The 17,084-nt window shown below is 34.4% G+C and overlaps 1 protein-coding gene across 2 annotated transcripts in view; it reads left to right on the forward strand.

Moving 5' to 3' along the window:
- Positions 1 to 17,084, forward strand: part of shn (zinc finger protein schnurri) — a 54,323-nt gene that overhangs the window by 27,704 nt on the left and 9,535 nt on the right. Inside the window, exon 1 of one of the 2 annotated variants that reach the window (XM_088263441.1) lies at positions 11,448 to 11,975. The exons of the other annotated variant lie outside the window; for it this stretch is intronic. Coding sequence (XP_088119567.1) covers positions 11,819 to 11,975 — 157 coding nt within the window. The 5' untranslated portion in view covers positions 11,448 to 11,818. Of the gene's footprint in view, positions 1 to 11,447; positions 11,976 to 17,084 lie in introns of those variants that run through there. 2 annotated transcript variants of the gene reach the window in all.

Raw genomic sequence — 17,084 nt, forward strand, 5'->3', positions numbered from 1 at the left:
TTACTTTTACTTGGCAAGAAAATAAACATCAATGCAGTTAGTCATTTTTTATACTTCTCTAATATATTATACTTCCATGTTTAAAATCCTCTGGGAATTTTTTCTGGGCAATATTAAGCTAGTAAGATCAAATAGTCAATGATCACGTTTTTGTAAAAAATGCACTTGGTCACTTTCTCATATATGACTACGATATATTTCCACACATTTAAGTATTTCAAATACTCAAATGTGTTTAAATCATTCGCAAACAAGTGGAGACTTAGTAATAATAAAAATAAAAATGTATTTCAAACACTTGAAAGTGGTCATATCAGGAGTCGGAATAATCGGGAGAATGATAATGAGAAGATGTATGGATGTGGAAGAGGCGAATATTGTGTGCAAAGACAGATTGATGTGGCATTCTATTCTCTCTGCCTACCCCTGCGGAGAGGCAGTGTGTTGGTAAATTAGTTACTTGTATTTTTCATCATACAAAATAAAAGATATTTAATTTTGTTTGTAGGTAGTTACTTTAAAAACTTTACAGCCGGTAATTCTTATGTATAAAAATAAAAAGGTACAATAACGTACAATGTATTTTGTATAAAGTTAAATACATTTTGTTGTATATTAAAAACATTATTAACTTTGTGGTATGGTAATATAACACTTTCCTTTTGAGACTACATTTGACCTGATGATGAAATGATTTTTCTAAAACCGGTAGTCATGAAGTAGGTAGTGTTTTTAAGTAGTATTACACAAAGTGAACGATGAATGATACGAAGGAAGATAATGAATGTTAAAGTAAAATACATTTTACGTTTGAAATGCACTTTAAAAAAATGTTGTTTTACATTTGGTATGTAGTTCATAGATATTATTTAATATATAAACTAAGATAAATATAATAAGTAAAGTCGTTTTATAAGATTTACAGCTGAAAAACAAAAAAATGTAAGGAAGGCACTTGCCTAATTCTTTCGTAATTGAGTTAAGTTTTTTTAATTTTTTAATTTGATTTAAAAGTTGGAATTTTTTATCAATTTGGAAGATGTGACTTGCATAATACTAGGCCGGTGATACAGCGGAAATCTACATTTTAATAATTATCAATTATGTTATCACACACTTTTTATCTTATTTTGGCGACATCTGGTCGTTGCGGTTTGTTTGGTGCCCACTGCAAAATAATTGATAATGAAAATTACCAAGGCAAAACATCTGCCACTGAAGTTGGCTAACTTTATTGTTGTTTTAAATATATTATATATTAAACCATATCCGCTGTCCACAAACTGTCTCCAGGCTTTTCGGCTGGCAGCTCCCTTGCATCCTCCAAGTCAGATCCGCGTCCCGAAGTTCTGACGAGAACTGCCGACGAATTGTTAGCAGTGGTCGTCCTGGGTGGCGCGAACCTGATGCCTTGTAAAAGAGGCAAGTTTGATTAAGGCTCTCAGGAGGCATGCGGAGTACATGGCCAAGCCAACTGAATCGCCTTTTCTTGACAACAGAAAATATATCTTATCTTGTTTTAAATATTTTAATTTATTTCTTAAATATAAATCTACTCATAATTTATCTACATGTTGGGTCTTTAGGCATAGCCTGTGTTGAGCCGAAATTCTTACATGCCGAAAATACTTAATGCTAAAATAAGTACAACAAAAAGTAATGTTCATATTATTATTATTATTATTATAAATTTTTTTTTTGACATCTCATCAAAGATGAAGAAGAATATGGAATTCTGGGCATTTACGGGGCTGACGACCGTCATAGGCTGGTTTACATCTCACCAATAGATGTCTCTAGTGAAGTTCTAGTGATTCAAGAACAAGGTTTCTAAATTGGTTTATATATATATAGAACTTCCAAGAATTTGAGTAGTGTGGTTGTCAATAATGGGTAGAATTGGTGAATGTTACACGTGTGTAAAGTGATCACTTAAACCAGCCTATGACGGTCGTCAGCCCCGTAAATGCCCAGACTTCCATATTCTTCTTCATCTTTGATGAGATGTCAAAAAAATATAAAAATAATAATAATAATAATATGAAAATAACTCCTGTAATTGGAGATAATCCAGATTTTGTGAACAAGTATTTGGACACACTCAAAATGTTGTAAAAGTAATGTTAACAATTTAAGGCAATTTTAGTTCCGAAAGAATTTTTTTTCTTCTTCTTCTTCTTTTTTGATAGCTTTCATTTCTGAAGAGTGTTCTACTATATGTTAATTCGTTGAGTTAAGGGTGAGATTTCGAACGTTCAAATTCAGAACGCGATCGGCCACACTAGGGGCTAGTTGTCTTTCCGCGCTGAATTTTTCTTTTAGAATATATATTGGAATTTGAATTCTTGTAGAAAATATATTGGAAAAATATTTCTTTCTTTTTTTTAACTCCTTACCTTTCAATAATTTTTCAAAACCATAATTATGACGAAGAACTCATTTTTTCAAAACAAAAACAGTGTTTTAGGCAACAACAAAAAATACATACTTTAAATGTCGTCAAATGTGTCGGGTTGTGGCCCGTGGTTAGTGTCGCGGACTCTTGAGTCAGAGTTTCTCGGTTCGAACCCACTCTACCACAATTTGATAACCTACATTTTTCTAATAATGAGCCGCCTAGGCTCACAAAAATAGTATGAAATTGAAGTATTTTTGTAAATAGTAAAAATACAAATATTTGTATTTTAATCAATAAATAAATGATAAAAATGTTACCTGTGTTTAAAAAATATTATGTTGCAATTAATCGTATATTGGGCCTTAAGGGTTGTAACTATTACGCTTGCTTTCCTAATTGATCAACTTGGAATTTACGTATTTTAATATCCGTATCAATTCACGTCAGTAGACCGCAAGAATTTATTGTAAGTATTACTACTTACAGAATTGGAAAGAATTTGCTATTTTTGTATGTGATGTTAGTGAGTTTTGCAGTGACATTGTAAAAAGGTCAACAATTATCGCGTTGACCTTCCCATCGCAAGAATCTTAACGCTATTTGTCCGAAATTTTCATACGGAAAGCTATCTTTTTTACATTTACCTCGCATTTTTCTATAATATTTGTGTTATAAATATAAAATCGAGAGATATTGCGTCGATACGATGCAGTGCCCAATTTCGCCTTTGGCGACAGATATAAAAGTTACAATATATATTACATATTATATACTCATTATATATATACATTATATATATTATATACGTCGTAATAATAAGGTAAAATATGTAGGTAATCATCATATTCCAAAAGATCTAAATTCATATATTTTTTTTAAACGGTTATATTCTGTAGTACTAATTTACATGTATGAATTCCATATTGAATCAATAAAAATCTAATTCGAGTTTACTTGAAAATCGTTTTGCGATAAAACATGTAAGTATTTAGCTGAATTACTTGAATCAATTTCATACTATTTTTGTGAGCCTAAGCGGCTCATTATTAGAAATAGGTATCAAATTGTGGTAGAGTGGGTTCGAACCGAGAATCTCTGACTTAAGAGTCCGCGACACTAACCACGGGACCACAACCCGACACTCTTAAATTTAAATAAATGTACCATAGATGAAATGTTTAAAGGCGATATTCCTTACATAAAAATATTTGTATTTATTTACTATTTTTACGCTTTATATACATTTTTCTTCTTGGTCTGGCTTATGAATAGATAATATAATGAAATTATTTATTCGATAAAAAATGAACGATAAAATAGTCTGATTCTTTTGCAGTGCTTCGATTAATCAGTAAAAATAAAACCAGTAGTGATAAGAAATATAAATGCCTGTATCAGTTCATCGCGTATTAATAATATTCATCATTTTATTCATGATAGTATTAAATAATGTTGGTATACCCCACTTCCTGTTATTTCTTATTATTTTAAATTGCGGTTTTCATCTGTTGGAATGAATGAAAAACGATTGTTATGAATAAATTATTTGAGCTACATTTTCGCTGCTGTCTTATCTATGAATTATTTTTACTCGGTTGAAGTTGTAAACATTCGAGACTTAACGATAACAATACAAGCAGATATTTCCCATTTTAGAATTCTGACCATAATACTGGGTTATATCGAGGTTATGTCCATGATAATTTTATAAATATAATTATTTTTGTTTTTATCACAGTTTTATTATGATTATTTCGTTATTCTGGTGACGAGTCGCAAAATGGCGTCATCCAGATCTCGTTGCAAGAATTTCCAGAATATCTCAGTCAAGGTATTTCTTACAACATTTTGAGTGTGTCCAAATACTTGTTCACAAATCTGGATTATCTCCAATTATAGGAGTTATTTTTCAAATAATTTTTTGACATCTCATCAAAGATGAAGAAGAATATGGAAGTCTGGGCATTTACGGATCACTTTACACACGTAACCACACTACTCAAATTCTTGGAAGTTCTATTTATGTGAACCAATTTTGAAACATTGTTATTGAATCACTATAATTATAATACTGTAATTGGAGATAATCCAGATTTTGTGAACAAGTATTTGGACACATTCAAAATGTTGTAAGGTATTTCTCTTTAACCTTCAACGTCCTAAGGACCCAACTTTAAAATATACAATTAGCTTCACATACGGTGTTTGAAAATGATGCGGAATGCATCGAAACACGTGTCACAATAGATTTTTAAGAAATACTGGTATTTACCAAGTAAAAATTGAATTAAAAATAAGATATTTCAGTCGAAAGTGTCAGTTTAGATTAAACATTATTCTAAACCATTTAAAATACTAATAATCCTAATAGAATTCGGAAGAAAGTCTTCATTATTTTTTAACCTAACGATGGAAGCTGAAACCTGAAAGAAACACAGTTGACTCAGGATTGTCTTAAGAAAAACACGGCAATTGTGTGTAAGTTTTTCGACAGTATTATTTGTTTGATTCTTCGACAAAATTTGTGAAACTAATTGTATTGCGTTGATGGCAAATGCGCTTACCACATGTGCAAATATTCACACTGGAGAGAGAATTTCGTAAATAAACACTGCACTAATCAAATTGAAAAGTTAAGTACCTCTTTTTTACATGTTTGCGTGAATCATACGATCGTTAAAGTTTCAATATTTATTTATCGTTTTAAATATATGTAGGTACTTAATCAATTTTACGACTCATTGACATTTTGATAAGTTTTATTTTGATATGATTATAATACATTTATTCAGTTTTTGTTTTTATCTACTGTACTCGCAATACTAGAAACAACAACAAAACTCCCGTGTTCACTACAGTATCTTAAATATTAGGGTAGATCGGCTGTATGCAGCTTGGTTTCATAGAAACTTGATGATTAGAGAATAATTAAATTATTCTGTATAACAGTGGTGTGCACAGATAATTAATTAAGTTAGGCAGTAGATGTAGGTAGTGTAGGAAGCTAGGTATCACTTAATAGGGTACGCAGTAAAAGTAGACAGTAAGGTAGGGTAGGTACTGGTTGCGTTTTTATATGTCACGCGGGTAAGTTAGGATAGGTACTGCTTTTCTGCCTATATGGAAGGCACGCCCCTGCTGTATAATTACAGAAGTAAAGAAAAATAGGTAAAGCGTATCCATTTTTTTAATGTTAGTATTTTTTATTGAAGATTTGTGTAAGCATGTAGAATTTAATATTATAATCACGTAGGTATATAAACGGGTACTTGAAGTACAGTCCATGACATCACACTAGTTTTTTTTTAATATACGTAGTCCGTCGGCCTTTTTTTATACAATTAGCAAACATCAATTTCAGATTTGTGTTTGTATTTAAATGTGTGAATTGCACTAGTCACGAAAATACGAATACGAGTTGATATTTTTTATCTCACCGTTTGGTATCCCCCAGCAATTGTCTGGTATCGCGTTTTTGATAAGCAATCTACGACTCACCTGATGTGCTTACGTCATAAGCCTACTGCAACAAATGTGGAGGTCCTCACCAAAACGTTATACCAACAGCCGTAGTCGGTATACCAACAGTGACACAAGAGCATGATAACAATTACTATGGCGAACCTACCGAATCATTCAGTATTTGATATTTTATCTATGTTCCTGGGAGTCGATTCCAAAGGAAAGTTAACTTTTATTATTATATTTGGTAAAAAAACAAGTACGTTATTAACACTACTTCGTGACTATACCGGTTTCGGAATAATCATTCCATCATCAGGTCAAATGTAGAATAAAGTGAAATTCTTACAAACTGACATTTATACAAAACTAAAATTTGAAGGAGAGAGAGAGAAGATAAATGAATCACAATGGGAATACTTTTAAATGTGGACTTGTAACGATGAATGATAAGAAGAGTGTTATATTACCATACCATCATGTGAACAATGCTTTTAATATACAAAACTATGTTATTGATTTTTTTTTGTTATTTGGCAACTTTAATTTCCTAAAAATATGAATCGATGACCGGTTAGAATATGCCAAAGGCGTTATAAATGAACGTACCGAAGTAAAATTCCGCGTTATCTCTCTACTGTAATCAACCACCTGTTCTGTGTGCACATAATTAACGGAGATTTCCTCTAATTTTACGGTTTTCATAAAATAAAGAATACCCGACATAATTAACAGCATTATCTAATAGATTTCATATCTATGTATAATATTAGACATTCGTCTGCCTCCGTGGTGTAGTGATTAGCACATTCGATTGAGTATCGTCTGTAAAAGGTGTCTCGGGTACATTGAATACGTATGAATTGACACATAAAATAATAGTTATTTTATTTTCACGATAAGAATTGAGTGAAAAACGGATTTTTTTCTTTCGTGAAATACATTTTGATGTTGGGCGAAGAGATAGAGACTTCGATCAGAGCACTTAATTTGGCGAGTGTGCCTTTGCTGTTGCGAGCCGATGGTGTGGAATGCTCTTCCACCAATAGTTAGAAATAGTGAGAGTGAGATGATTTAAAAAAAAAAACTAAAAACACATTTGTTTGCTACATTTCCATTATCTTATTTTCCCCAATTAATTCACAGTGAAGCGCCCTTGAGTTAGTATTTTACGAAAATGACGCTATGTAAATTATCCAAAATTATGATTATCATTATTATTAACTTTTATACCATTATCAGACGATAAAGATAACAGTTAACAAAAATATTGAAAATGACATTATATCGCTCACTCCTTTCAAGAACGTCATAAATCAAAAAACTTGATTTTTCAGGAGAGCGTTTTTAAAGTTTAAAAATATAACACAATGTTTTAAAAATAAATATCAAGCCACTTATTGAACTTTTTACTGTGCAACAAATCTTTTTAGGTAAAACTTGAAGGTTTTTTCTCCATTTGAAAATTTTTAGTTTATTTAAAAAAATAATTAAACAATACCTTTTCTTCAAAATGCAAAAACAACACTTTCTGCTCTGTAGCGGGTAAATATTAAGTTAAAAATATGCCTCTTTTGCTGGGATATAGTATATTTTCTGGGCTTTCCGAAAACACGCACAGCTGAAAATTGACGATTTTTGATTTATGACGTTCTTGAAAGGAGTAAGCGATATGTGCAATATATTTCGATTCCATGTGTGATTCCTCATCATACTTTATACGAGTAAAACATACTTTTCAAAAATTCGTATTTTACGAAAATGACGCTGTATAAATTTTCCAAATTTATTATCCTTATTATCATAAGTTTTTACACCTTATCAGAGGATAAATGTAAAAGTTGACAAAAATTATGTACAATATATCGCTCACTCCTTTCAAGAACGTCATAAATCAAAAATCGACTATTTTCAGTTGTGCATGTTTTCGGAATGCCCAGAAAATGTACTATATCCCAGCAAAAGAGGCATATTTTTAACATGTTATTTACCCGCTACAGGGCAGGAAGTGTTGTTTTTGAATTTTTAAGAAAAGGTATTTTTTCATTATTTTTTTCAAAATACTAAATATTTTTCAAAAGGAGAAAAAACCTTCAGGTTTTAACCTAAAAATATCTCTTGCACAGTAAAAAATTCAATAAGTGGCTTGATATTTATTTTTTATTACATTTCATTATATTTTTACACTTTAAAAACGATCTTCTGAAAAATCAAGTTTTTTGATTTATGACGTTCTTGAAAGGAGTGAGCGATATGTATTTCGATTCAATGTGTGCACCCTCATCATACTTTATGCGACTAAAACATACTCTTAAAAATTTGTATTGTACGAAAATGGCGCTGTATAAATTATGCAATTTTATTATTATTATTATTATTATTAGAGAGAACTGACCTATCGGTAATAAGGGAAAATAAGAACATAACCGAAGAAAAGCTATATTTTTGGATATTTGTGTAGAATAATAAATCGCATAGCTCTACCGATAAAGCGATGTACAGCGAACAGTGTGAATTGATAAACTATGTCCGTGGGCTTTGAATGGCCTGATTTGAATCGAAGCAAAGGTCTCACTGGCGGTGACCCCACGCGGTAGCCAGATATAATATTATGCAAAATTGTGAGTTTCAAATTACCGGCCGCGGCCATTACGAATAATTTACACAATTTAAGAAAGTGTACATTGTAATCGGGTTACAGGGCGATTTATTACGTACGGGTTCTAGTTTTCCCGGAAGAGTTTAACCCTAGATAACTAAACATTCGTCCACGCGACGACGCCCTTCTCCGAAAAAGTCAAGTGCACTTGCTTCCCTGCACCCGCCAGGCTTTGTTTACGGAATAGTGATTTATTGTTTAATGTCTCTTACATTCATTCCTAATAAACCAAACTTAAGTGTCATGTAACCAGTTACTATTTTTAATGAATTAATAAATACTTTTGGTAATTTTCACGTTTTTGTTTGCGTAGTCCGTCTGACGAATGTTTAGTTACTATGTAACTACAAATATAGTTTAGTTATCTTGGGTTAAAGACGTTCTTGAGGCCCAGTATTCGTAAAATCGCAACTAAATTTTCTTAACCCAAACATTTGACGTAATTGATTTTTTTCTTTAAACACCATTTTTTACATTGAAAAAAAAAATTTTCTTCGAAATAAATACATAAGTATATGATTTTGACAAAAAAGAGTTATTGAAAGGTAAGGAGATAAAAGCAATTCAATATATTTTAAAAAAAAAGTCAAATTCCAATACATACTCTTTAATAAAAATGAGTGTGAACACACGTCAAGCCCTCAGTGCGGTCGAACGCGTTGCGATTTGAACGTCCGAGATCTAGGCCTTAAGATTTCAGCACAGCCGAAATGTTAAGCGAAATCACATAACATGATAAACGTGACATAATTGTAATCGACCTACCATGATACACAAAGTAGAAAATCCAAAAAAATTACCCTAGGTGCATACAAATTTTTACAGGGGATAAGAACATTAAAATAATAACTCGCTGAAGAGAAAGATATCGCTCACTCCTTTCAAGAACGTCATAAATCAAAAATCTTCAATTTTCAGTTGTGCATGTTTTCGGAATGCCCAGAAAATGTACTATATCCCAGCAAAAGAGGCATATTTTTAACTTAATTTTTACCCGCTACAGGGCAGAAAGTGTTGTTTTTGCATATTGAAGAAAAGGTATTGTTTCATTATTGTTTTAAATATTCTAAATATTTTTTAAATGGAGAAAAAACCTTCAGGTTTTACCTAAAAAGATCTGTTGCACAGTAAAAAGTTCAGTAAGTGGCTTGACATTTATTTTAAATGCATTGTATTATATTTTTAAACTTTAAAAACGTTCTCCTGAAAAATCAAGTTTTTTGATTTATGACGTTCTTGAAAGGAGTGAGCGATATGTTAAAAACGGAGCGATAACTGCATCATTTATCAAACCGTGAAAAGTATCATTTTGTTCAATATCGCTAATTGATTTTCACATTATTTTTTGACATCTCATCAAAGATGAAGAAGAATATGGAAGTCTGGGCATTCACGGGGCTGACGACCGTCATAGGCTGATTTAAGTGATTACTTTACAAAAATAACTCCTAATAAACTAATTGGAAATAATCCAGATTTGTGAACGAGTATTTGGACACACTCAAAATGTTGTAATTGATTTTCACATGTTAATAGAGATTTTTCATTTCAGAAGATTTTCAGAAGCCCGTGTCACAAATTTGAATTTTACTTCGACATCTCACCCGCCCATCTTTTATTAAATGTCGTACATAATTATGCAAAAATGATGTTCAAACATCGATGTTATATAATAGTATACGTTGTAGTAAATTGAAACACAACCATTCGTGTCTCAGAAATGAAATGAGGCAACCCGTGTAGAATGGACAGACATTCAATTCCGCGAATTAATATTAATGTGACCGTTAAATTCTCAAGGCTGACTTTCCATGGAAGTCCGTCCTGCTTTGCATGTAAAAAACGAAAACACTCCTATTCCGAACGTAATATTCGCCCACGCGGGCACATACTACGTATTGTAGGGGAATAGAAACTTACTAACAGAAATATTGAGGAGAATAACGACAAATTGTTCTTATCAATTGTAATCAAGACTCCAAACGGATACTTGAGTTGCAAAAAACATCTTCCCTTGCCTTCCTTATTATCCATCAATTTGTAATTTTCATAAATGTTTAATATAATACAAAGTAGTTGCTTAATTAACACAACAGTAAACTATTAAAGAAAACACTTGTTTTTTTACCACTTGATTTTATTTATGACGACTTTTTTCGGAAGCTAAGCTTCCGAAACTAGTCGTCATAAATAAACTTAAGTCGTAAAAAAACAAGTGTTTTCTTTAATAATTTTAACATGTCTTACCACAAAGTAAATGCCGAAACAATAAATAATACAACAGTAAACGGCGTTTTAATAAAAAAATATCATTTACGTCAAGTGTTACCTGGGTTTAGAGAAAATTAAGTAGCGATTTAACGTAAATTGGGCCTTGAGTAAATGTATTATTCGAATATGTCACAACTATCTGGCGAGACTCCTTTACTCTTCGGTCGGCATGTTGAGCGGTAATGTTGAAATTTCTCATTAGATAACTGCGGTAAACAAAAAGAAGTTCAACGCTAGCGACATATTTTGGAGAGTTCCGGTTATATTATAACACATATTGGCAGAGATAGCTGAACCCGCACTAGAGCAAGAGTGTGGGTCATCCAACCAATGTATCGTTTTTTTTTTAAATTACCTAACGTCCAAGTGACTCTGAAATCTAGCTACGGCTTATGCAACACCATTTATCATGTCCCTACTCAGGCTTCAACCTTATAAGTTTCATAGCCTATGCCTACTTGTGAGTGGATTTACTCTTTATGTTTAAAGTTACTATAATTTCATGTAATTCATGAGTGAAAATTCTAGGCAAAAACACTCGCTCCAATGTATCGTAAGGGTACGCGCGTATGATGAGCAAGAATAGGTGGCCATTTCCGAGCAACTAGATGCGCGCGCACTCGAGGATACTGGAGACCTCATGGCATGTGCCGTAACACAGTATCGCGAAGTGGCGCGTGGCGGGTGGCGGGTGTCCTCTCTGCCGCGGGGGTGCGGAAGGCTGGTGTCCCCGGGGCGGGGAGGGGAAACCGGTCGGCGCCGCCGGAGCTGGAGGCCTTCCATTGAGTACACTGGCGCGCAACAAGTGCCCCCCTCCTCACACCGTCCTCTCTCCTGCTCCACTCCAAGCTCCGACCCGAGCGTTGCACGCGGACAATGCGGTTACCCCTATACGTCTTATGCTTTCCTGGTAGCGCCTGGAGAACGATACTTAGATACGACTTTATTTGAAAGCATCTATTGATTCCTAGTTCTTCTTAGACAGTAAAGTGTACACGAAGCCGCACAAGCCACGAAGCTACTTTAGGATGTGTGACTCAAATAAACGGCACTCGGGCGCTCTGATTACTATCAATCAAATTCATAATAGAAGTCAAGGACTCGATCACATCGCAAAATGTGTATCAACGCGATGTCCTCGTAATCCCCGCGTCAGTGTCCCGCTGTGTATCTATCTGACTTTTGGTAAGTACCTGCGTATGATATAATTATAATAATAATATACCTTGGGCCTGTAAACGATAAGGTAGCGTTTCCCAATTCTCGAAATGGAATTCTAAGTAGGCGATTCCCACTTGCGGCTAGTACCAGGAACGGATCAAATTTCTCGAGCATTGTGGTAATTGAAATAAATACAGGTTGCATTCGTGATGGTACCGAAGGCTCTCGATGGTCGTTTCGTACCTAGTAGCTGCAGTAGTAGTAGCGGGCAGGTCGGCTCACATGCGGAATGTGACTCGACCGCACCGCGCCGAGCGTCCGACTATCGGCGTCGCCGTTCGCGATACCTCCGAGGGCCGCGAACTGATGAACAACTACGTAACTGGTTTCGTGGCCCGTATTGTATTATATTACCAGTTCGGGTACCTCACAACTCACAACCCATATAACTTTAAATGACCGGTAAGGAAGAACAGCATTATTCCATTATTCGTCCCCGCCTCCCGCGGTTCGCGCAAGAAACGTATCGGCTTTTCCCTCCCGCCATGCCTCCTTTATTCTTCGCTTCTCGTCGCGTCCGCTGAATGGCTGATAATGATGCTCCCGGATCGGTTCTCGGAACCGCTAAGAACTCGTCGTATGGCGTGAATGTTGATAAAAACTCGTTGTAGAGCGTTGCCGCCTTTTTCTCGGTACACATTAATGCTGCATCATTGGCGTACAACCGGCTATCGGCTGTAGCCGTAACTATAAACCATTTATCAGTCCACGATGCAGGACCAATGACCAATGAGCATTCTATGTTCACTTCGGTCTCTTTATTAATTTCGTCGGTTCGAAATTTATAAACGACGCGACACAATGGACATTTTTGGGTTCCACATTTTTACTCGCTTCTTTTGCGAGATAACGTTTTCTGAATTGATTTCAATAATTATACCGAACATCCTACTCATCAACATTAATAACACATAGGTCGCGTAGGTGATCGGTCGGGTGAATCGTCCTTGACTATCATTAATCAGTGATGGACAATACGCGGGCCGCGAGCCATTTTTATTCGCCCACATGTCACTATTCATTAAGCAAAATTCCTAAATACTTTCTTTATCAGCCGTCTAAATACATTGAACATTTTTCCAGATTTTTATTATTAAAATATTTTGAATAAAACATAAATTTTCACACGTAAATCATTTCAATCGTTTTCTTTTCCGCACAATTTAATCAAAGATTTTTTATTTAACAGTTGAATCGAAGCGCCTTTGAGATAGTATTTTACGAAAATGGCGCTGTATAAATTATCCAAATGTGTTATTATATGAAATAGGGCTAAAAGGATTATAGGGTTTATAAGATATGCCCATATTATCTTCAATTACATGCCTGTTTATTTGGTGATCAGCCAAATCCACATTACGGATTTGATACGCATTTAATTGACCACTCGATTCCGTTTTAGTCCATAGCTGAAGAAAACACGCGAAGTTTTCAAAACTTGCGTATAAAAATAAATCTATTTCATGGATCGGCTTGAAATTTGCACTGAATAGAGTTGCCAATGCGCGTATTCGCGTTGCGGCCCGTAGATTCTTGAATTTTGGTTCTCTGCGAAAAAAGATCGCGCATCACTGCCTTCGAGGAATGTATGCACCAGACCTGCAGGTGTTATTGAACGACATTTGCTTCAGTACAATAATATAATGTTTATTTATTTTAGAAGAAAAGGGTACGACGTTAATATTATATGCGTCACAATCTTAGATGTACAGATGTGTTGATTTCAGATCTAATTATATTATTTTCGAATATTCTTTTCATTTTGACAAAATTCTATTGTCTATTTCTATTAGGTAGTAAGTTATTTATTTATTATCTAAATTTATATTCATATTTCAGATGTATTTTACTCGTCAGACAATTCTCTCTATCTCTAACGATCCTATTATGTTTCTCCATACCACCGCCATGTATATTATTCTTATAACAACAAACCCCACCTCAAAATTAAAAATTAAATATAGCGTGATAATATTTGGCATATTTAAAAAGGCGAAACAACTGTCACAAATTAAATTTTTATGTGTTTTTAAAAATAAAAATACAATTTAGTAGACTCCAAAACTCAGTGTTTGATTTTAACATCTAATAAATAAATTACTCGTCAGTGTTATATTTTAGGTATCCAGGTGGATATGCATAGACCTAACATATCTAAAGATACAACATTTTGAGTGTGTCCAATAGATGTCTAGTGAAGTTCTAGTGATTCAAGAACAAGGTTTCTAAATTGGTTCATATAAATAGAACTTCCAAGAATTTGAGTAGTGTGGTTGTCAATAATGGGTAGAATTGGTGAATGTTACACGTGTGTAAAGTGATCACTTAAACCAGCCTATGACGGTCGTCAGCCCCGTAAATGCCCAGACTTCCATATTCTTCTTCATCTTTGATGAGATGTTAAAAAATAATATCTATAGATATTGATTAAATTTTTTACTTAGTAAATATGTTAGTAAAGAACACAATAGATTTTTTATATATATTTTTTTATTGCTGCCTTGAGGGGTACCTAAGGAAAAACCATTATTCTTGAATCTGTTGTTAGTGGTTTCTCTTGTTTACTGGTGGATACAGGTGTTTCAGAAATATCTTCGTACAATATTATTCAGAATAATTGAATAAATACTTTTTTCTAAGAATTAAATCTGTACATCATCGTTTAGCAGTGGCGTATCTCGATTTAATTTTGGTCCATTGTGTTCTGGACTGGCGCATAAATGTACGTGTTTGTTTTTGCTCGATTGAAACAAATTAAATACGGTGGAACCTCTCATAACGAGTAATTCGCATAATGAGCAAAACAAAATGTGTATAAGTTTTTCCCTTTAACGAGCTACATTTCGCATGACTTCCCATTACAGAGAAATGGGAAGTCCTTTTTTCACGACATTCACTTGGGAGCAGCATTTTTTCCACTTAACGATTAATATTCTGGAACGATTAAGAAATTTCAGATTTAAGTCCGTCTTAGATCTTCAGACGCGTATCAATTCCATAACAGTGAACATTTTCAGAATGTTTATAAAAATAAAATTATGTATTATTTCGACAAATAAAAAGACTTTGTGTTTTGATCCACTCACATTTTTATTAACCAACTAGTTTCGGCAACAACCTGTTGCTCTCTTCAGGGTTTAATTTATATATCAATATGATCCACAAAGTGAATGCTTTCAATATTCAAAACATAAAACTATGTATTTCACAAATTTTATTTCGCACCTTTTAGCAACAAAAATAAATAATGAAGATACGATTATGTTTTATTTTTATAAAATTAATAAAAACAAAAATTCATATAGCATCGAAATTAATCGCACCCACAAGAAAAACACAAAACGCCGGCTCTGCGCACGTTTAAGTATGATTTACGTACTTTATTTCTATTGAATTCATAACGAAATTCTGAAAAAAGTTTATAGGGAAAAAATAGTCATTAAATCAGAGCGTTATTGCATAATAACACTCTGACAGCGCTTATTAGTGACACCACATAAGTGACGAACTTCTAATATTGAAAATTATACGTAATGTCACTGCGCATACTTAGGGCGTTTGTGCACTACACGGGATCATTTTACACGGGAATTCCGGATAGTGGACAAGCGCCCTTAGGGCGAATGTTACCGCTCGGCACGTCAGTTAGCGCTTCAAAACGACGATTGGCTTGTGCTTTTGTCCATCTTTTTTTGGATCGGTGCTCTTGATCGGTGCGTGAACACGTTGCGCGTAAATTCGATCACGCTAAATTGTCGTAGTCGCTTTCATTTTTCAAAACCGGACTGCCGGACTGTCAAATTCCGGGTAGTGGACAAGCGCCCTTAGAGTGCTTGTGCACTATACGGAATTTTACCGTCCGCTAGTCCGGTTTTTTTTTAAATAAATAAAAGCGACTACGACAGTTTGGCGTGATCGAGTTCAAGCGCACAGTAATCGTGCACCGATCCGAAGAAAGACGTACAAAATCACAAGCCAATCATCCGTGTTTTCATGCTAACCAGACTGCCGGACAGTAAAATTCCGTGTAGTGCACAAGCGGCTTTACTGTAGTATTAAACCAATACATAGAGTCTAGTATTCGCCAGTTTGGTACTAATCGGCGCCGCCCGCTCCGCTGACGGCATTGTCAGTGTTGTGATCGCGCTAGGGCGGGGGGAGGGAGGGGGGTGGGGGGCGGAGGGGGGCACTTCTCGGAAAACATGACTCGTTCTAGGAAATGAAAGCCCCGCTGGGCGCCCCCACCTCCCCCGCCTCCCCCCGCCCCGCCCGCCCGAGCGGTCATCGAGATCCCAGTGCCGCTATGTGATGCCAATAAAGATTATTAGACAAGCATTAATTCAAATTACCCGCAGTGAATTATTGTAATATAATATTTTGTACATCATCTAACTATTATGCTATGCTAAGTGTAAATTATGTTTAAAAAATTCACGATCACTTACACGAGGGAAGAATCAAACGTGTTTTGATTTTTTCAAATGAACTTATTCAAATATTTGATGACCCATTTTTATCAGTTGTTGCGAGGTATGATCGATAATCCTGAAATTATCCGGAACATTGGTCTGTGTGTTCCCGATAGTTACCTAAGACATAGATTGTTTCACATTCCTATACACAGGACCGACCTGCGGATGGTTATGCCTGTAGGAAGAGCTACTGCTATGTTATATCTCATTGGATATTGATCTGTTCCATGTGTCTGAAGGAGTTTTCCAAAGCGGGATTCTTCTACACCTTTAGCAATAGTATTCTTACTTATTTTCTATTTTTATTAATGTATACGATTTAAATTTAAGTTTGTAATGTGTATATTAACTGTAAATAAATAAATTGAAATTGAAATATCGTGGGTATACTGGCAAAAAAATGTTAACTCCAAAATCCCTGTTCTTTAAATCTTTTAGCCTGCATAAAATACCCGCTATTAACACACTGTAGTCGGGCGCTTCGAACAATAGACTGTAGCCTGTAGCGGACGTTTTTCGCGATTAGCGCAAAAATATATCGCTTTCTTAAAATTGACACAATTTCTAAACCAAATAATATTTTCGATTGAAATTTTCAAAG

This window comes from Brachycentrus maculatus, unplaced genomic scaffold (assembly GCF_059751285.1).
Source record: "Brachycentrus maculatus isolate JH-2025_06_01 unplaced genomic scaffold, ASM5975128v1 h1tg000199l, whole genome shotgun sequence".
Taxonomy (NCBI): domain Eukaryota; kingdom Metazoa; phylum Arthropoda; class Insecta; order Trichoptera; family Brachycentridae; genus Brachycentrus; species Brachycentrus maculatus.